This window comes from Rhinolophus hipposideros, assembly GCF_964194185.1.
Source record: "Rhinolophus hipposideros genome assembly, chromosome: 16".
In the NCBI taxonomy this organism is placed as follows: Eukaryota; Metazoa; Chordata; class Mammalia; order Chiroptera; family Rhinolophidae; genus Rhinolophus; species Rhinolophus hipposideros.
Genome location: NC_138062.1, coordinates 48,705,111 through 48,726,940, shown reverse-complemented (window position 1 = coordinate 48,726,940; position 21,830 = coordinate 48,705,111). Strand labels below are relative to the sequence as shown.

Genomic DNA, 21,830 nt, shown 5'->3' with positions numbered 1-21,830 from the left:
GCATCCCATTCAATGAACCAAAATGCCTTCTATGTCTCCACACATTCTAAAAGTCACACAAATTATAGTTTATGTAAAAATTTATTTGACCAAAATGTAGAAAAGGTGATACTACGTATTACATATGATACAGCTGCAAGAATCTAAATGAAAAGTGTGGGTTCTATTCAATTGCACAATTTGCTAGTGTATCTCCTGGGTAGTGTGATGTGTAATAAATAGTGAGGGGCAGAGGAGTCGGATAAGCTAGAAGCAGGGTGATTTTTAGTCAGAATTGTAAACTGGCCTCCCCCCACTTCTGGGGAACATGGAATGTTTCAGCTCTGAGATGTTAACCGAGAAAGTGAGACTATAACAAAGCTAACATGTGCAGCCCTGTCTACAAAATACTCCATATCCAGTTTAATCAGGAGTTTCCTGGTCTTTTATTAACTTGGTCCTGAAGAAGGAATTAAATTCTTAGACACGTAAATCTTCAATGTACCATTCCTTAAAGTACAGAGGAGATGAAGTTAGGCCAGTTACTTTATCTCTGCCGCCAGAGAGGCCTTTTCTGACCAATATTTATTAATAGAAAAATGCTTTTCCTAAATTATTGATGGTGACCAGTCTTTTTGATATAGCTCCCATGAACTAAATTCTACCATATTCATTCCTGCTGAGTGGATGGCTTCTTATCAGAGTATTGTGACTATTTCCCCAGCATTCTCATGCTGACTGCTCAGATGTTTGCTCTGCATGGTAGAATGTGGACAAAAGCCAGGGTGAGTAGGTTAATCTATCTGTGGTTTATGACTTCCCACAATGGCACCGCCCCCCTTTTGCTCTGGATGGAAAACCCCCACCCATTTTTATGTGATGGTCCCTGGCCTCCTGTAGTGTGTCCACTGGTGGCTCAGAGGTTCTATTCTTCAACCTTTTAAATTGACCAGTGACTAGATATTGGAGTCTGTGTTTTGAAAGTGGGGTGTTGGCTAATCTCCCAGGAACCCAATGCCCTCAGTCTTAAGAGACTTTTATGTTCAATAGGAAACACCCTGCCTACCTTAGTGATAAATGCAATTTAAGGATAAAAATAGAGCTGAAAAAGCTGGTGCCATTTGAAGAAAAAAAAAAAAAAAGGAAGGAATTAGATTTAACTGGTGCTCAAAGCTTCTCTGATACAAAATATTTGGTCATGTATTCATAATTTGCTTGACATTTCCAGCAAAGCGCAGATGCAGTAACAAAAGAAACTTCTTACAAGAGAAGAGAAAGACACTGAGGTCTGGAGCTTCTGTTGAAACAACTCTTCTGTTTTGGTTATATACAATTAAGTTCATTTAGTGTCTGATCCAGTGTCTGATGTAAGCCCACATTCTCTTCTTTGGCCTGGGCAAGTTTTTCTGGTGAGAATTAAATAAAAGAGTGGGAGAAAAATAAATTAATAAGCACATTTATTAAAGGGCAAAAAGGTTTTCTAAACTCACTGCCAGAGCAAAAATCATAGCAGAGAAAGTACTTTGCATCTTAATTATAATAGAACACGATGGAATACTAGAGATCAAGTACAAAATTTGGGAGTCAAGTAGGATAGCAGGATAAAATACAGGGTGTTCATTAAATTTGAATTTCAGATAAATAAAATTTTAGTATGGTAGATATATCCCAAATGCTGCATGAGATAAGCCAAAAAATTATTCAGTGCCTATCTGAAATTCAAATTTAACTAGGCGTCCTGTATTTTAATCTGCTAAATCTGGCAATACTGGTTTTAGAGGTAGAACACCTAGATTTAAGCCCCAGCTGTGCTACTGAAGTAAGCCATTAAACCTTTCTAGGTCTCAGTTTCCTCATCTGTCAAATGGGGATAACAATACCAATGTGTGGTATGGGGGTTATTATGAGAAATGAGAAATGCTTCAGGACTTATGAAGTGCTACACAAACATAAGATTTTAGTCCTAGATATGGGTGACTTAATACAGTTTCCCCTTAGTGCCAGCTAATTAGTCCCTGAGTTTTGGGGAGGAAAATGTAATCCTGTAATCCATCTTTCCTTTGGTGCTTCTGGGAATGGCTGTTGAAATCTCAGGTGTAATTGTGTTACTGTGTCTGTGTCCATAGCAATGTAATCAGACCCCAGGTAAACGCAACATGACTGAGATTTAAGCCAAACTATAGGTATGTTTTAAATGATTGAGTTGATGAAACAAACAAACAAAAAAAGTAAGATGCCATTTAGAGCTATGCATGACAGAGCACAAGGGAGAACTGGTTTGCCATGAGTGATGGCCGATAAGAGAGTAGGCCAAGGCTCATTAAAATACTGGAGGGAAGCAAACTGTCTTATAAAATGTGATAGGATCAGCTTGGAAATTTTCAGAAAGAAAAAAAGTGACTGCACAAGAGAGCAGCCTTTCGACTCCAAGTACTGAACCTTTCATTTGATGAGGCACTTAAAAAAAAAGAAAATCAAGCCACTCTAATCTGGGAGGATTCCATCAGCGACCCAGGCCTGTTCAGTCTGGAAAGACATATGGTCATTGAGTGCCTACTATGTGTGAGCCAATTTCTCCACTATCTCATTTAATCCTTGCAATAGCTGAGATGCCACCTTTATTTTGCAGCTCAATGGCTTGTTCAAGGACACACAGCTTATGTGGTGGAGCTAGAATCTAAACCCAGATATCCCAACTACACATCCTGACCTCACCTTGTCACTAGATTCCTGGCATCTGCTTTGTTATTAGGTCTGAGATAAAATAACTTTCCCTGAAAGTGTTATTTGCCCTTGAGAATCGTGACAGACCCATGGACTGTCAACAGGTCGTAGTAGATCCCCATTGCCCGAATCTCTTGTCAATCAAGTTCTACTTAGGTGCTTAGTTAAGCAGAATGACTGGAGAGGCAGGGCTACAGTTGTTTTCAAAGAGTGGAGGCTATACAAATGTCTGGAAAAATACCAGGAATACACAGAGCGAACAGAAAACATCCACCCCCACACAGTCTGTAATATTTCCAGGGATGGATGTATGGCAGTGTGTGAGGGGAGCGGTGTGTGCAGAAGCTCCCAGTGGGTGGCAGTTAGGAACAGGGAGAGGCTGCGTGTGAAAGGGTGTAGGTTGTTTAGGGGAAGTGTATTTTGGAGCAATGAATATAAAAAAGAATCGGGACAGATTCCCACCTGAATAAAAAAATTACAGGATAAGGAATGAAAAGCTACAGGGACCCAAAATTGATGATTCTAACTGGAGATTTTCATGCCATTTTCAGGTTCAAGGGGCAGTCTGGAAGGTGTGGCTGGGATATCCACATGTCAGTGTTTCTGGGACAATCTGAGGTGGTCGTAGTGGGGCGCAGGGGAAGACTGTTTAAAATTTGGACTCTCTTGGAAAAACCTATGAGCTTTTGGTCACTATAACCATGACTTTTGAACACCCACAGGCTAACTTTATGAGCTCTTCCTCAACCAAAGCAAGGCTCCTGGTACTAGTTAATTTCAAGTATGAGGGGAGGTAAATGTTCATTTAGTGTCTCAGGCAACTGGAACTCAGGAAAGGATCACTTTGCCTCCTTTCTCTGGCATTCTAGCAGCTTCCACTCCCTTTCCATCTAATGCTGTTTAATTCCGTGTAGGGTAGTTTTCTAAGGCCAAGGTATAGAGAGGTGAGCTTCATGAGTGAACCTCCTCTCAGGACAGAGAGGTGGTTAGATGTTTCATGAACAGTGAAGACGTAGGGAATCCCAGACACCATTTTCCGAGTGTAACACAAAGAAACAAATGGCGAAAAGGAGGATCAAGAGACCAAAATGCCACTGCCGCTGTTTGAATCCGTAGAGCAAACCCCATTCAAGGGTAGCTTTATTTTAGACACAAGCCTGCTGGTTTCTGCAAGTTCTGCCAATGCTATGAAGCTGCTTAAGAAGGTGGGTGAATCTGCACTCAAAACAATTCCTATTTAAGGAAAACCCGCTACTGGTGTCATATACAGTTAGCTAACCCCGCGTCTGAGAGCTAGTGCCAGACTAGCTTTTGTTTTCACGTCATCAGAAAAGAATCGCGTGGGCATAATTTTCTTTCTGAAACGAGCTCTCCATTTGAACCACCCACTTTCTGTTGCAGCCACTGTCAAGGGCATCATTGCTACTAGGGCTCAAAAGCGGCAAGTGGAGAAAATGAGAATGAGAGGGCATGAAGATGAGGACCGCCTGTTTTTATTTTGGTCACAGACACAGCAGAAGGCAGCTGGAAGGATCAAACCAGGAGGCAGGAAACGGGAGCTTCTAGAAGCCCACGGAACGTAGGCACCACAGTGAGAAGGCAGACGTCAGTATTGCTAGGACAGAGGGCAGCACCCCTGCTGCCTCTCAGAGAGAGGTCATGTCGTTGAGAGCATGGTCTAGCTCTTCGCTGATAGCCTTGTACTTGAGCTTCTGAGCGTACAACTCGTCTAGAGGGCGGAGGTCCCCGGGGAGAGTTCGGAAGAAGAGGTACAGGGGAGAGAACACGAGGGTCGGAATGGTGTGCCACAGATGAGCAATGAAAGGAAGAAAAAAAAGTGAGAAAACAAAGCATGAACTAAGAGGAAGTTGTGTCCTATCGAAAACAAATGAGAAAACAAAAGATCGACAGTGATTTCTAAGTGGTTTGAGGTTCTACAGGGGATTAGACATAATGAATCTTTAGGAACGGCGGCAGGAAATGCACAGAGCTTTTCCTAACCAGTTTCCTACCCTGCGTTGTTTCTGATTTTCAATGATGTCACCTGGTTCAAAGGTTATACTTTGGACCAGGGGCATTCCCCTTATATGGAAAACTCACTTCCCAGACCAAACACGGGACATGTGATCTGAGAATTTTGCACCCTTTCTGGGTGGAATAGGCAGCTTGAGAGATTCCATATGAAACCCAAGACCTGCAATTCCCGAATTATTTCATGAAAATAAACGGGACAGAATTTTTATAAAAAGTTGGAACTCTACAAGAAATTCTGGGATCAGTGGGCACCAGGCTTGCAGACTGGAGTCTTTATTTAGTCTCTACATTCTCTATATTTCCGTTTTCTCATCTGGTGATAAGCGCTGAGCTCTCTGGGAGAGAGCTTCTGTAAAAAATGCAAGGCATCTAAACAATGCAAGGCATCTCTCGGAAATGAGGAAATAGAAGGTAATTCTAAAGATTTTTTTTTTTAAATCAGCCATATTTGTCTGTCTCTGTACTCACATGTGGAGCTAATTAACCAGAGACAATTTACTTCTCAAAAAATAGCAACCCGAATCTGAGTCTGATTTGCACTATCCAATTCCAGTGCTCCAGACTTCCAGGTGTGACGTCACAACGCACTTTACTATCCTAAGGCAAACAAAGCCAAACCCAGCCTCTACACACATCTCTCGCAACTCTCTGTGGATGTGTCTGATGGGGGAGGCAGAGTAAACATAATTCATGGTAATTTCGTACCTTCCAGGTCGTCAATCGTCTTTTCCAGTTTTGCAACCGTTCTCTCTGCAAATTCAGCACGGGTCTCAGCCTAAAGAAAAAGACAGGAGTCGCTATGATTGTTTCAAGACCAGCCCCAGGAGAAACCTGACCAGCTGGGTGTGATCACTCACCTCTTTCAGTTTGTCAGACAGAAGTTTAATTTCTTCTTCATATTTATCCTCCTTTTCAGAATACTGTGGGAGAAACCAAAACACTGCTTTTAAAAAAAGAAGACAAAAGCAAAGCATCAAAGAACACCAGTTCCTTGCTCCTTGGAGAAAAGCGTGTGCTTGAACATGCCTAAGAAGCAAAGTAGAGGCAGGCACCTTTCCAGGCAGAAGAAATGTGTGCAAAACTCAGAATCTTTGGGTGATCCCTCTGAGACGGTACTGATCCAAAGGCCTGAGTGGATAACTTGAGATAAAGTGTGAGGTAGGTGGGCCGATGATTGAATGGAAATACATGCTGCTCAAGGTCCTCCACATCCATGCTTCCACCCCATTTCCTGCCAACTTCCCCAAGTCACATCAATAGGTTCTGTTTACCCTCTGGTCTCCCAGCCCTTGTCTGTGTTGGGGTCTTCCAAGGCAGAATGTTCCTTTCCCCATTACTCCCTGTCAGGATTATGTGTCACCTGAACTAATAAAAAAGTTTTTCTTCACGAAATAAAAAATGATTTTGTACTGTTTTAATAAATGTTTTGTGTTTTTTTTTTAAAAAGAAATTACGTATGTCTTTCAAGGCTCACCTCGGATTAATATGAGCTAACATTTATCAACTGCTCGCTATGTTGCTAGAGAGACTCTCAATCCCATTTTACAGATGAGTAAAGAGTTAGGAAATGTGTTTAGGGTCATATGGCTATCAAGTGACCAAGCCTCGGCTGGAACTTGACTCTGGAATTTGAGCTCCTGGCCATCATCATGCCTTTTTAAAGGTCACTGTCTCATGACACCTTTCCTAGCTTTCCAAGGTCCCTCTGTTGAAGTCCCAAAGCACCGTGTTCTCTTGTCAGTCTCTTCCACTCAGCTCTGAGCTCTCACAGGAGCAGAGGCCATACGGTACTGTGGGAAAACCTGGACCGTATTTATTCATCAAATATTCTAGTATCAAATATAAGCCAGGCACAAGGCTAGGACTAATGATACATCTCTTAACAAGTCAGATATGGACCCTGTCCTTAAAGTGTACAAGAAAGTGCATGTAGCAAGAAAGACATGCAATTGAGTAATCATGATAAATATCATCAACCATCATGATAGGAAAAGACATAGGTGGGGTTACGCAGCCGAGAAACGCCTAACCTAGATGAGCAATCAGGGAAGGCTTCTCAGCAGAAATGCTACTTAATTTTGTTGCGTTAATTAATTTCAAAGTTTTTCCCCAAAATGTGTCAGAAATCCCCAAAAAAACAAAAAGTTGATATTTTGATTATTTTATGCATTTAATAACAATTTGAGCTGCTTTGTACATAAATGACATTATTTTTATGTATAAAAATTTCAGATATACTCATTTGGATATATCCAACCATTGCAGCAAAAGGGTTAAGCTGAGGCCTAAAACATGAATAGGAGTTTATCAAACAAAGAGAAAAGGAAAGGTCACTCCAGGTTGCAGTGGAGAGCAGGTTCAAAGAACTGGAGGTGACGAGAGGACACGGAATGTTTGGGAAACTGAAGTTCAATGCAACTGGAGGGCAGTAGGAGGAGGGCGTGAGGAAGAGATGAGGATGGAGAATTCGGGATGAGGCATGGAAGACTCCTAATGTGACTCTATCCTGTAGTGACTGCTCTGGGTACCGTTTCAACGTAAAAAGCCCAATTCCACCTCTGATATCTGCTGCATGATCTTCAAGAAGGTATTTTGGCAGAACCAGGGGATTTAAGTGAGAAAAGAGCTCTGTATTTCTAGGATTATGCTCAGATGTCCCCCAGAGGAGCCTGACTAGGCACCAATCTCACATTCCACCTTCACCCTCATACAAAGTGGAGATCAAATACGGTGCTAAGACCCCACAGAAGAGGGAAATCCACCCACCGAACACCTATTTCTGTGGGGGAAAACCCAGCTGCTGGGGACCAAAGCTCCTGTGGCTGAACACCCCAGCGTGCTCCTGTGTACCCTGGGGGAAGAAATGAAGCAAGTCTAGCCAATCACCCTCCAACTCAAGCCAACCAACCTTTTCAGAGGCAGCCTCCAGCGACTTCAGGTTGTTAGTGACATTCTTGAGTTCTTCTTCCAGATCACCACATTTTCTGCACAAAGACAAAGGATGCTTGTGTCTTATCCTCCCTTACAGCAGGCAATTCCCCTAAAAGCAGTTTTCCAAAGAAGGGCACGACACTGCCTGGGGCCCCCACAAGGAATGCGGGGGAAAATGTTAATGGCCTTTTCTGAGCTGAGTGCTGTGTACTTATCAAAACCCTGTCGTGCCAGGCGAAGGCGTGGCAGGCGGGCTGAGGATATTTGGAAGGTTTGTAGAATGCTCCTGGGCTCCTGCCAAGTCTGAGGCAACAGGGACTTGCAGAATCTATGATTGATGAGGCCGACTCCAACTCCGGAAGGTGTGGCAATGAAATGGAGAGCAGGAGGCTGGGAGACTGCAACCAGAGTTTACACCGGACACTCCAGGAAGCAAGCTCCGAACGGATTTGTGAAACTGAATGCCTCTCAGTGCTGTGGGATGTGGGATGCGGGATATTCCATGGCACTGGAGGGCCCAAGGGAGAGGAGTTTTGTTTTTCTGGAGCTTGTGGGATTCTGGTCAGGCTTCTCACCCCACCCCCCTACCCCAGAAACGTGTCATGGCCAAATAATGACATCAGGAGAAAAGCATTTAAACACTGGGGGGTGGGGTGTGTGTGTGTGGGGGGAGCAGCCTGCCTTCCATGGTCAGTGTTCTGCTAAGAGGGCACAGCCTCCTGAGATACCCTCTCTGGGAGAATGAGACATCTGGGCGTCTCTGCTACCAGCTGTCTCCCTCCCACTTCCCAATACCTTGGTGGGAAGAGTCAACATGTGCACAGCAAGGACAGACAGTCACCATCTCTCTCTCTCAGCCCCAGAGGCCAAGAGGAGGGACCGAGCAATGAGTCCCAGATGCCCATCCGCTTGAACAGATGCCCTGGTCCGTGTCAACCAACTGCCTCCCGCCTGCCACAGGAGCTGAGCTGGGCCGCTCAGTCTTGTTCTGCCACTCACAGTTCAGACACCTCGGCACGCTCCTCTGCCCTCTCCAGCTCGCCCTCCAGGATGACCAACTTACGAGCTACCTGCAGAGACAGAAAGGATGGTCAGAGACTGACCCGCAACAGCCACATCTAGTTGGATGCCCTCCCGGTACAGACAGCAAGGCCGTGCCCAGACTATCTACCAGCGTGGGGCTTTCTGCTGCTGCTTGCCCTCAGTCCTGGACGATACCTAACCTCTCTCTCGGGCCCCAGGAGTGAGGCAGACAGGAGAGAGGAAGGAAGAGCTGAGACTATGGAGGCAGGGAGGAGGAGGACTGAGCTCTTATTGGCAAGACCCACGGCCGGGGACCACGATTCCCAATTTTAGCCAAACTGCGCTGAAACAGCTGCAGGACAAAAAGCGATCTGGTCAGTTGGTTTCCCCACCAAGTCAGACAAGCATCACAGAATTCCCCAGGACCTTTTGGCATCATGGAAGATCAAGTTCCCAGCCAAATGGCGTCTCTGGAAAAACAGATGTGGATGCAGATGGACAGCTGACCTACCCGAGAGCTTCCTGTGGGCGGCCTGGGGTCTCCCTGTCACACGTCCGTTTCCTCCCCACTTCCTGCTGCTGCCACCATCTGCCGGCCCCACTCACCTCCTCGTATTTTCGGTCGGCCTCCTCTGCAATGTGCTTCGCCTCTTTGAGCTGCAACTCCTGGATCTCCATCTTCTCCTCATCTTTCATGGCCCGGTTTTCTATCACCTTCATTCCTCTACAAGGAGTAACCTGATTGTTACGTACACAGCATCACCTCATCACACACCTGAGCATCTAAAAAACATTCCGGACATCTGCCGGGAACCAGACTCTAAAGAGGAAACTGTGGAGCTGCCCACATGCACTGCTCTAAGTGCCTCACACTTCACAACCGCCCCATGAAGTAGTTAGTAGGTACATTGACCCCATTTCACAGACATGCTGAGTGAGCAGGTCAAGGTTACATACACAGTAAGTGCAGAGCTGGGACCCAAACCTGGTGGTCTGGCTCCAGAGCCCGGGTTTCCATTCTACACCACTTCTAATGACCGTGTTTCCCCGAAAATCAGACCTAGCTGGACAATCAGTTCTAATGCGTCTTTTGGAGCAAACATTAATATAAGACTCGGTCTTATTTTACTATAATATAAGACCGGGTATAACGTAACATAACATAACATCACATAACATAACATCACATAACATAACATAACATAACAACACTGGGTCTTATGTTAACTTTTGCTCCAAAAGACACATTAGAGCTAATCGTCCGGCTAGGCCTTATTTTCAGGGAAACACGGTAGTAACATGGTATACTTGTACTCCAATTGTTACTACCATGTGATTACAGGTCTGGGCCATCTTGGCTATGGGAAAGATGAATTCTGCTGCAGTGGGGGAGAGGGTGTGCATGTGTCACGGAACACTTTCCAAAAGAGAGGTCACAAGTGAACAAGGGAAAAGTTATTCTTCAGTGAGGAAGCTACACAAAAAAGCCCCAGTGGAATGACACTACGTGGCAGGAGGTCAGGGTGGCCAGACCGCAGGCAAAGAACTTGAATAACATGCTAAGGGTTTTATGCCGAGGGGACAGGGAACCACTGGAGGGCTTCAGAAACAGGAGTGACTGAACACCAAAACCATGTGAATTGCTGTGGAAAGCCCAGGTAAGACACAGGTACCTACAAGGTGAGGGAGGAGGAGAACCTGAAGTGGATCCATCCGAAGTCTGGCACAACTCAGCTGGCTGACCATGAGATGAGCTCACTCTGGTCTGCACTGCTTGGAGAGGACCAGGTCAGATCAGTACCTCTGAAGAGGCTGACCCAGGATAATGTATCGATGTGTGTTGTGCCTGCCCAGAGCAGAGGACCACATACTTCTGTCGTCTAGTAAATATTTCCACGTGGGCTGTCACTATCATTCGCAACTGACTGTCACAACACCTTGTGCACCTGTACAAGGCCTCAAAATCAGCAGGTGAGCAAGCATAGAAACTCCTTTGTGGCCCTGGAGAAATCAAAGTGATTTGCCCAAGGCCACGTAGTACGTGGAAGCACTTAAACCTAGATTCTCCAGCTCCTTGGTATAGAATTCCTTTTACCAAAAGTAATAATAATAATAATCAGCTGCCAACAACGGTGTCACCAAAAGCTTCTGGTGACATTGTACAAGTGAGGGCCTTCCCAGGCTTTTGGGGTTTGCCCGGGGGCCATCCTGGGAGTGAGACATCTGGCCAGGCTAGTCTGACAGTGCACACGGGCAGCAGCTAACCCAGCCACGAGCACCGTGGCTTCACTCTTCCCTGTGGCTGCCCTCTTTCCCTCTACTAAGAGCCTGCCCTGGGGTCTGTGCCCTTGGCACAGACTGTCCTACTGCATGGGAAGAAATTTCCTGCGTGGGCAACACCCAGAGTGGATCGCCACAATTCCCCAGTTGGTTTTTAATCTCTGGTTTGCAGTCACCATGGCACAATCAGGAATGAATCCCCTGGAGGAGTCCATCCTGGACAGCCATGAGGGATGGGTCAAGTGAGATTGCTGGTGGGACTGTGTGGCAGACATGCAATGACCACCGGCCTGACCCACACCGTTGCCACACAAGGAACCCATTTCCACCACATGGAGATGGCTGCTTCTGTGAATCACAATCTGAGAGAACTGTGCCAGAGAACTGTCACACTCCCGAGGATGGAGCACCTTGCTGGAGGCCCAAAACGCAGCCTTCATGCCACACAGGTAAGGGGCACTGTCAGCTGCAAGTACATCAATGGGGTCAGTTTGCACATGTCCCTGACATACTGCTGTCACTGTTTAGTCGCCCAAAGCCTGCCCAACAGCACTGTTAACAATCATCTACGCAGATGGTCCATTCCCAGTTTTCATCTGCCCCCGTCTCACATCACCCCGGAAGTTGATGTCTTGAAAACATGGGTGAGACACACAGTGGCTTTCAGGCTCTGCAAGTCACACTTGCAGTTTTATTTGCCCATATTTTCTGCCTTCCTCTGCCTGGTGGGAGTTTTTCTCCGTCACCACCACCACAACAAACACCTCTCTACACACAGTGGGACAGTTTCTAAGGTGCTGTCACACATTGTCTGCATGTGTACATGTTCATTCCACGTCATCTCACCACAGCTATGCGAGGTCAGCCACCCAGTTAGATCCCCATTTCCCAGAAGCCATCACCAACACCACTAGGTTCAAAGCATCCTTACCTCTCGCTCTCATCGGCAGCCTTTTCTGCTTCCTCCAGCTTCTGCAGGGCTGTGGCCAGTCGTTCTTGAGCCCTGTCCAACTCCTCCTCAACAAGCTGGATGCGTCGATTGAGAGCTGCCACATCCCCTTCAGCCTGAGGAGGTCAGAGGTGCAACCAGGTCAGGAGGTAACAGGCTAGCCAGCGGCGGAAGTCCCCCATTCACACGCTGCCCTCCCCTCAGCTAACACAACTCCCCTGCCAGAGCCCACCCAGGAATCTGGGCAGTAAAAAATTCACTCTTTTTTGGAGAATGTGAATTTCTGTATGATCTTCCCCAAAAACGTCAGTGAACACCTGCCACTCAACGATGTGTCCCAGTATAGGATGGGAAGTCAAGTCAACATGGAAGACAGACAAGTATACCGTATGCTGAAAGGACGGTGCTGACCTCTCCTTGCATGGATTCCTAGAGAACAAGGCCACCGGTGACCCGGCTCACCCTGTCACATAATGAGGTCTCCTCCCAGTCACCTCATTGGCAAGATAAATGCCAAGAATATGGAACCTTCAGTGAAATGGTGGCCGTACACTGGGGGAAGGAAGCAGCCCAGATGGAACCCCCATGCTTAACAAAGTTTGGCCAAGAGATGATGAGACAGAAAGATATAAGAAAGAAATCTTGGTTACAGGCATGGAGGAGATGTCTGAACAGTGTTACTGGCTTTTCCAGGACGATAATGTGGTGCATAAAAGCAAAAACTCCAGAATAAAAATCGCTGGCTTGCTTTGTCAGTTTGTAGCCATGGGACGTTGGGCTGGTTGCTTCACCACGCTAAGCCTCCCTGTCCTGGTTACTTTACACACACACCACTGCGAGGACTGTCATTGAAGGGTGAGGTGTTGCACCTGGCACGTGGAAGTCCCACTATAGGGCAGCTCTTATGGCCAGGATTTCGCCTCATTTAATCCTCTCATATCGCACCCATTTTACAGATGGGCAAACTGAGGCCCAGTAAGGCGAAGTTGTCCTGTTCAGTGTCACAGAGTTGGTAAGGAAGGCCTCTTGTGCCCCAGTCCAGGGTTCTTCCCTCGCTGAACCTGCGCCCTGAATCCTGCAGGGCTTGGAGGCCAGGCACATTCAGGAAGGGATATTGAGAATGGGTGAACCAAGGGGAGAAGTGAAGGCCCAGGTAAAACTACACTGGCTTCTTCAAGTCAAAAAAAAAAAAAAAATCTCTGAATGGGGGCAGGCTGTAAAAGTGGGAAACTGCTCCTTCTGCTCCTTTCCATAGGAAAAAAAAAAAAGGAATAATAGAATGAGGTCAGAGTTGCTGAAAAATACAGAGAATCAGGCAACTTTTCTCAGCTCGAGTCCTAGCAGCAGATGGAGAAGCTCCCACAAGTGTTTGTTATGGCAGCCTCCTCTGAAACACCAGTTTGAAAAAATCCATTAAAAACCACTGATGAACTCTTTTAAGAAACATCACCCACTCCTTCCAATGAGTGCCTTTTATTCTTTTTAAATTACATGAATCTTAACTCTACTCCAGCAACTGGGGCAGGAACTGAATTTCTCCCCAATGTTTTTTAAGTACATTCACAAAATTGTGCAACCAACACCACCAATTCCAGAATATTTTCATCACCCCAACAAGAAACTCCACACCTGTCAGCAGTCAACAAATAGATTTTTAAGACCATACAGAGGTGTTTGATTTAGGAGATAGCTTTTCAAAAAAGAGAGAAAGTGAGCGGCTTTTATGTGGGGGAGTCCGAATCCTGACAACCACTCTTTCGGCACATTTTCAGCTATCTTGAATCGAAAGAGCTCTGAGATGCATTCATCTATGACATATATATGTATTTTTGAAAAACTGCTAGTCACTGCTAGTCATTCTGGGCTCCACCCCTTCCTGCAATCAAAGCTTCTACACTCTACAAAGGATTTCCCTTATAAGGTAAAAGAGGCTTGCTAGATACATGTGGCAAAGGAACAGGAAGATGTCGGTTAATCACACAAAAATCTAAATGAAACCAGCTGTCGAAGGCAGCCCCAGAAGTCTGCCACACGCCGCTCTTGGCCTTCTCTACAAGGGACTGAGAAAGGGTTTCCCCCCTCCCCTCTGGGCTCCATTCCTTTGCCCGGGAACCTTCTTCAGGCTTTCTCCCTCCTAATCAAGAGAAGCATACTTTGAAAAGCAAACTTTTTAAAAGAAGTCTGCAACTTTCCAAAAACACTCTCCTCCCAACTGGATTATCCCACTCCTGTCTTGGCTCACAGCTGAGGGCCATTTTTAAGCAGAAGTAATTGTCCTCCAGTGAGATGACTTGGGATGAGATCAGAGGGAGGGTTACGTGCGCCAAAGAGGCCAAACCAGCTACTGTTGGAGGCTTACATGGGGGTCAGAGCAGCCCTTACAGAATTAAAGGCTGTGACTTAGGCCAAACCCAAAGCAGTCTGGGGCCAGACCTGTCCATACCCATAGCAATTCCACCTGGCCGGGCATCTCCTTCATTTCTGGGATCCTACCCAGCTTTCAGGATCCCTAGGCTTCTACCCTCTCCCCCAACTTTCTTGCCTTTGAGTCTTCGTACAACCAAGTGTCCTGTCCTAGAAAACTCGAATTTATTCCATAAGACTCTGCTCAACCTCCATTTTGAAGCCCCACTGGATGGCTGTTTCCCTGCCATGCTCCCCAGAGACCCCCGGGATGCAAATCAGCCTTATGTGTTTGTCCCCCTTACCCCCATTAAATAAAATCGAACACTACTATTTGCCAGATACCATGACGGGAGGTTTTACTCCTGGAACTCTCCTAGCGGCCCTAGAGTGGCCATTATTATCACCCCTACTTTACAGATGGGGAGACTCCTCCTAGGGGTTAAGTACCAATCCAGATCTCTCCCCAGCCCCAGAGGTTGCCACCATCTGTCCCATCCCTACGGACAGTCAGGGAATGGAGAGAGGGCAGCGAGGCCCCCTTCTCATTCAGCCCCCGAGACGTGCAGAGGAGGCACACAGCGACCCGGGGGATCGAGGGACCCGCGCTAACACTCCGAGGGTCTCCTGGAGGAAGGCGGGGTCCCTTTCGCGGCGCTGGTTCCCGTAGGGACCAGCTGGGAAGCTTAAGGCCGGCGGCTCAGGGCTGAACTTCCGCCCCTCGCCGGGAGCAGACACGTCGCCGCCGCGCCCCTGGGAACAGCTGGGAAAGTTTAGCGAGAGCCGGGAAGCCGCAGAAGAGCGAGAAAGTGCGACGCAACCCCCTCCCCCGCACCAAGGCAAGTCGGCCAGTTCAACCCTAGACAATGGATGCTCGTTTCCACCTCTCACTCCCCGCTCCTAGGTGCAGCCGCAGGTCCTCCGGCTCCGGACCCCGGCCCCAGCCTCGAGTCGGTAGCTGTGCGGTGCCCCCTCCCCCTCACCCCCTCCGGAATCGCCCACCCCTCTGCCCCATCCCCCCATTTCCCGCGCGGCTGGCCCCGCCCGACCCGGCTGCGGTACCCCCTCCCCCGTCCCAGACCCGAGAAGGAGGAGGGCTGTGGAGGAAGGGGTCTCCGCAACCAGCCCGGAGCGGGAGGGGGTGCGGGCCCGCGATCGGGAGCGGTGGGCCCAAGGGCGCGAAGGCGGGCTAATGGGGGGTGGACAGCGGCGGCGGCGCGCGGGAGCGCGGGAAGCGACCGCGCGGAGAGAAGGAAAGAAAGGAGGGCGCGCGGGGCCGAACCGGGCAGTGCGCGCGGCGGGGGCGCGCGGGCCCGGGGGCCAGGCCAGGCCGGGGGGCGCGCGGGGCCGGGGCGGGGGTCCTGGGCGCGGCTCTCACTTTCTCGCGCCGCTCGCGCTCGCCATCCAGCTCCCGCTGCAGGCCCTGCGCGCGGTCCTCCGCCTCGTCCGCCTGCTGCTGCAGCGCCTGGATCTTGCGTTTCACCGCCTCCAGGGAGTTGAGGCCGGCCATGGCGCAGAGGCGCGGGGGCGCACGCAGCGGGCGCTGGGCTCGGCTGGACTCGGCTCCGGCGAGAGCTGCAGCAGCCGCGCCCGGGCCCCCGAGCCTTTGCCTGCGCCGGGGCCGCCCCCGCCCCTCCCCGCCCCCGGCCCGGCCGCCGTCGGGGCGATGAGGTCACCGGGCCCGGCCGCCGACGTCAGCACCACTGGGGGAGGGCCTGACGTCGGCACCGCTGGCCGCAGCTGCTGGAAAGTGCCCCTTTTCGGGACTTATTTGGAGAAAGCGCCGGGAGGCACCGCCTCCTTCTCCGCCTTCTCCTCTTCCCCCCTCCCTCCCCGAGGCTTCTGCCGGGCCCCGCCGCGGGCTCCCGCACTCCAGCGCACGTACGTCCGAGGCCTTCTTCTCCGTCAGCTCGAGCTTCTCCTGCGCGTCCTTCAGGTCCTCGGAGTATTTGTCCAGCTCGTCCTCTGTCCCCTTCAGTTTCTTCTGGAGGTGCGTCAGCTCCTCCTCCACCTGGGGACACGGGGTGGGGGGGACGCGTCAGTCTGGAGGCCACGTCCCCGTGCTGCAGGGGCGCCCCCCGCATTCACAAGGGTCCTCTGTCTCTCGGCCTGTTTCCTCACCTGTAAGACAGGAATAGCAACACTGCACCGCTCAGTTACTACCTGTTAATACGGTTTTCACATCCTTAGCTAGTCCTGGGACGAGCTGTGCTTATGTTTCTGAAGGTCCCCCAATACTCTTGGGGAGTAGGGCACACATAGCTTTGGGGAAACGAGTCCTGACATGTTTCTCGGAAACACACATTCAGTTTTGCATCCCAGTTGCAGGGGCGCAGCCTCCCCGTGATCTGGGTTAAACTAAAAGGGGGAGTCCCAGACTCTAGGCTTAGACCATCCCTCTGCCCCCAGGCTATCTCCCTCTAGTTCTGCGCCCCTGAAACTGGCAGCCAGAGAACCTTTCCAAGTGTATGTTTGTCCTCCCCCCGCCTAGAACCTGCTATGGCTTCCCATTGCCCAAGAGAGTAGTTCTCAGACTATCTCACAAAAATACCCTGAAGGATTAAAGGACTCAGACCCCCAATATTCCTCTACTTTGGAGGCTTGGCTAAAAGAGAGCTACCCCTCAAAGTCCACTTTCTTCTGAGGCTCAGGTTAAATCTTTTAAATTCTTGGACATCTGGCTTGTATTCATTTTAATAAAAATGTCCCCTACTTTTCCCAAATTTTGAGTCATCTTTGTTTATCCTGAGAGTCTTGCCCCCCTTTTTGCATCCCCAATTTGAGAAACTCAGGTCTATGGGATACAAACCACATACCCCTTCTTCTCCCCATCTTTATTGCTCCCCAGCACATCAGTTAAGGGTCAGCTCAGGAAGCCTCTGCCACATACAGTTTGTATCTCCCTCCCTCGCCTCTCATTCTGGGCTGGGGTGGTCAGTCCAACTCATGCTTTGATCTGACTTATTCGTATGTCTTTGGTGGTTTGAGCCCTGATCCTGTCCATGCTCCCAGCGTGGGCAGGCAGCTTCCACTTGGCCTTACTTCATCCTCCCACTTCCTCGTCATAGCAGGAAGCCCAGAGAGATAGACGAACTTTCCCCAGGTCACACAGCACAAGAATTCGAACCCACTTCTAAACAGGCCCTCCTGCCAGGCCTGCTTTCCTGCATCCCTCTCTGACTTACTTCTCTCCCTTCCCAAAGAGAGTATGTTATAAAAGCGACTGTGCCTGCGGCTTCTATATCAAGCTTGAATCTGATCTAGGTCACCCCTGAGATGATGTGCAAAATGTGTGTGTGTGTGTTCTTAAAAGTGCAAATTCTTAGAAGGGCCCCTGTCCCATGGTGATATCACCCAGTCTCCCATCCAGGGGCTCCTGAGTGTCCCACACTGAGCTGGGGAATGCAAAGCGGGTGGGGGGGGGGGTTTGAGGAGGGAGAGGGTAGCAGCAGCTCAGGCCTAAATCAGGGTCTATGGACCTGACCTTGACGTCTGGGCAAGGAGCCCAGAAGCCTGACTCCAAACCCCAGCTGTATGACCCTTGTCCCCTTTCCTAGCCTCAATACCTCTTCTGCAAAATGGAGGCCTTGACATAGTGGTCTATGAGCACTCCATCGGGTACAAAGATGACTGGGGTTTTGACAACTTTTTCTGGCAACGTTTGGACAATGGGTGGAGACTAGGATAAAGTGGGCAGGGGGCTATGAAGCATTTAGAATGTGCCAAGCCTATTACTGAAGGCCCATGTTTCAGAAGTGTAAGCTGAGACCCCAGATGAGGAAGGGGCTTGCCCCAGACCATTCAGATAGGGGATTTGAACCCTTGTCAGACTGACCTGAAGCTGGTTCGCTTGACCGCTGGCTATGCTATACCCACTGCCCAGCACACCCTCCTCCCACTGACCCTCCACACTCACCCCCAGTGCCCCCTCCCCTGGGCAGTTTGCCCTGGCCAGAGCCCTTGCCACTCCCCTTGGACCTTCCAGGCCCTGTCCATCCCTCACCTAGCCCTGACTGTGGAGGCAGGGGGAATCTCTCCATGTTTGGCTCTGTCTCCCACAGCCTGGGGCTTCTTGGGAGTCCGGCCAGGGGCTAAGGTCACCCTGAGCCCCAGCATAGCCCGGCATGGGCTAGGCCCAACACTCACCATGGAAGTCCTCAGAATGAATCAATGCCACAAACCTAAACCCTTCAGTCATTGGATCCCATATGAAAAATAAATAAGACTGACACAAATTGGTTTCTTTCCCTCTGAATTCCACACACAAAGCATGTGCTTGTGTATGACATCTTGCTGGGTGGGCAGAGCCTTGCCCTGGCTCTGGGGCGTCTCAGACAAGTCACTTCCTTCTCTGGGCCTCAGTTTCCCTGCCTATAAAATAGCTGGGAGGGTCATGGACTGCACACCTTAGTCCCTGTAAATGGGGCCTTTGGGTAGGGCTGAGACAGGATGTGGGGTCAAAGACCAGTTGTGGCGGATGTCACTGCCCTGGGCGGAGAGTGGGCAGGAAACAGGCAGGGTGGATCTCTAAGTCCTGTTCCCACACTGGACAGATGGGGCCCGGAATCGGGACCTTTCTACAGGGTCCCTGAGAGTCAGGCTGATCCCAAGACCCACACTCTCTGGTCTCCTCTGAAGCATAAGGCACTCTGGGTAAGTTGAGTCAGTCCCTCATTGCCTCCTGCCTCTGTTCCCAGACAGGACTAGCCATGGGCCCCATGAAGCTCTGCATTTGCTGGGGACCTCTGGGGTCTTGGGTCCTATGCCTGGCCATCAGAAGGCATTGTTTGCTCCATTCCTCAGATTAGAACACTGAGGGCTGAGAGGCTGTGTAGCAACACGCCCTGAGTCACAAAGCTAGAAAACAGTCCAGCCTAGATTTGAGCACAAATCCACCCCAGTAGGAGGCTTTGTGTGAAAAAAAGAACAGAATGAAAATCCAGCTGAAGCCCAGAGAATCTGTCCCTTCTTCCTTGGCCCCCCAGTTGGCTGGAGGCTTTGGGAACCTTCCCTTTTGAACTTGTGTCTGCCTTCGTAGAGTGCACGACATCTGTCACTCACACCTTAGTGAAAATAGGAGCTATCGTTTTTTTTTTCTGACTCCCTAACTAAGCCCCTCATGGTGAGGGCTGAATGATGGATGGAAGCCGGCAGCTCAGGGCCAGCATAGGATGGGTGTCTGTGTTTGCGAGGGAGGAGCATAGGGAGGGAAGGGGGGGCATACGTGCCAGGGAACACTGGGGTGGAGCTGGCCTATGCGGATGTGTCATAGGCACTCGGGGCAACCCCAGGACATGGGGGATGGAAGCCCAAAGGGGAAGTAGGACAGCGTAGGAAAAAACCTCTCATTTATGGAGCTCTTACTTTGTGCCAGGTGTGGGGACAAGGGCTCCACCTGCACATTCACCTCTAGTCCTCATGGTAGCGAGGGAGGCACTACTGTCGCTTCCCCAATTCATACCTGAGGCCACAGAGGCACAGAGAGGTGCAGGTGTTCGTTTCAGGGTGCTCAGTGACCAAGCTGCCAACGGGGCCAGTCTGAGCTCAGAGCCTGTGCTTTTACCTGCCAAGCTGGCCTGGCGCCCAGGCTGGGCAGGGCTGTCATTGTGTCACTATCATGGGCGGCTCCGGGGCTTATTTGAGACCCTGAAAGCTACCAAGGGCTTAATGGTTAACCTGGGGGGTGCTATGGATGAGCCCTGTGGGGGGCAGGGCACTATGGAAGGGGCAGGACCTCCTTCCCTCTTGCCACTGGCTGCTCTGGCAGAACCAGAAAACTGACTTCTGCTCTGCCCGAAGCCATGGTCTTGGGAATGCCGAGCCCACACCTCTGCCACTGCCCTTCTATTAGCTCCCCAATGTACCCATATTGTCTGACTCCTGAGACTCTCATCTCTAAAGCTCTGGGTCCAAGGCCTCTGCCTGCCACGGCGGCCCTGCCAGGTTTACGGTAGGGACAGCAGGAGCACCCCAGAGAGGCAGAGCCTCATTGAGATTCTCCACTCATCCCAATCTCCAGACCCTCACCCAGCTGCCTCTGCCGCCAGTCACAGCTGGCCCCACCACACACCCACACTTGGCCACCCTCCCAGGGCAGTCACCAGTGGGGACCCACAGGCTCACAGTCACATAGGGTCACCCACATACACATACAGCTCTGTGTCGCCACCCTCATCTCAGCAGGCACACACACACACACACACCAAAGAGCACACACCAAGCACACACAGGCCAACACCAATATAGTCACCTCAAGACACACACAAACTCACCCTGACACTCGCATATTCCGTGAGCCATGCCACCTTTTGCACAAGTGCACACAGCCAGCCTCTCCCCATACACACAACACCACGCTGATACCACCATGACACACATGGACTCACAAACACATCCACACTCTTTCACACCCGCTTTCCAACAGCCACACACTCATACCTCTCCCCTCACACACTCATTCTCACAGCCACCCCTCCACACTCTCCAGCAGAAACACACACACACAAAACACATGTGCCCACAGAAATGCTCACACACACACAAATACACTTAGACACACACACACACCACAGGATATCCCAACCAGCACATCCAGTACACACACCCACACGGATACATTCACCCCAACACACCTACACACACTCCCCCATTTGCACACACACATCCAGCACACACACATGTCCCATCTTTCTCTTACTTGCTTGGCTCCCCCTGGCCATGTTGGGTGGGTCCTGTCACCCCTCTCTCTTCCAGCCCAGGGACCTCCCCAGGGAAAACAACGCCCCCTCGCTCTTTCTCAGCTGGAGCATCACCACCCTCTGTCCCCTTCCCAACTTCCAGGTAGCAAGGTTTCTGAGACCCCCACGCTCAGCCCAGAGCCTTGCCGGCCTGGCCCAATGGGCGGCCCTCACCTGCTTGCACTTCTCCTCAGCAGCTTTCTTATCCGACTCAGCCTGCTCGGCCCGGTCGATGGCGTTCTCCTTGTCCAGTTTCAGCATTTGCATCTTTTTCTTGATGGCCTCCATGGCTGGGCAGACAGGGCTGGGCGGCGGGGTCTGTGCTGGGGTCTGCGGCTTTGTCAAGTGAGCAGCAGGGCGGGGGGGAGAGGCCCTTATAGCCTCCCAAGGGTGTGCCGCCCTGCCTGGGCGAGTCTTGGAGGAGGCCCAAGCCCAGGCTGGCTGGGCCAGCCGCCACTCGCTCGCTCAGGAGGCCTTGGCCAGCTCACCGTCCGCCCCGCAGCCCATGCCTTATTTGGGCCTAGGATTTTCTCAAAGGAAAAAAAAAAGGTCCGACCCGTTTCCATTTTTAACCTGGTGACACAGGTCCTAAGTGAGCCAGCGGCACAGCGCGGGGCCCAGAGGACCCCTGCTGCCTGCTGGCTGGCCTCGATTTCCCCATCTCTGCTTGGGAGGCAGGAGGGGGCTGCAGAGTAGGAGTGTGGGGGGCTGGCGAGACTCCTGTCCTCCCTTCTCCTCCCCGCTGGGCTCTGCTTCCAGGAATTGGGGGT

The 21,830-nt window shown here is 50.2% G+C and overlaps 1 protein-coding gene across 4 annotated transcripts; it reads right to left on the bottom strand.

The window, feature by feature from the left end:
- Positions 1–62: 62 nt before the first annotated feature.
- TPM4 (tropomyosin 4) lies at positions 63–21,555 on the bottom strand. Of its 4 annotated transcripts, none has more exons than XM_081076351.1 (9): positions 21,235–21,521; positions 16,209–16,334; positions 11,903–12,036; positions 9,298–9,415; positions 8,668–8,738; positions 7,646–7,721; positions 5,595–5,657; positions 5,443–5,512; positions 63–1,385 (listed from the first exon to the last, which is right to left on the bottom strand). In XM_081076351.1, exons 1-9 carry the CDS (start codon positions 21,346–21,348, stop codon positions 1,303–1,305), a joined length of 855 nt encoding a protein of 284 aa, XP_080932477.1. In that variant the 5' UTR covers positions 21,349–21,521; the 3' UTR covers positions 63–1,302. The 4 variants fall into 4 exon arrangements, with proteins under 4 accessions (XP_080932477.1, XP_080932480.1, XP_080932479.1 ...); XM_081076352.1 differs by lacking the exon at positions 63–1,385 and adding an exon at positions 4,177–4,432 and having other exon boundaries at positions 21,235–21,555; XM_081076354.1 differs by lacking the exons at positions 16,209–16,334; positions 21,235–21,521 and adding an exon at positions 15,702–15,986.
- Positions 21,556–21,830: the final 275 nt, after the last annotated feature.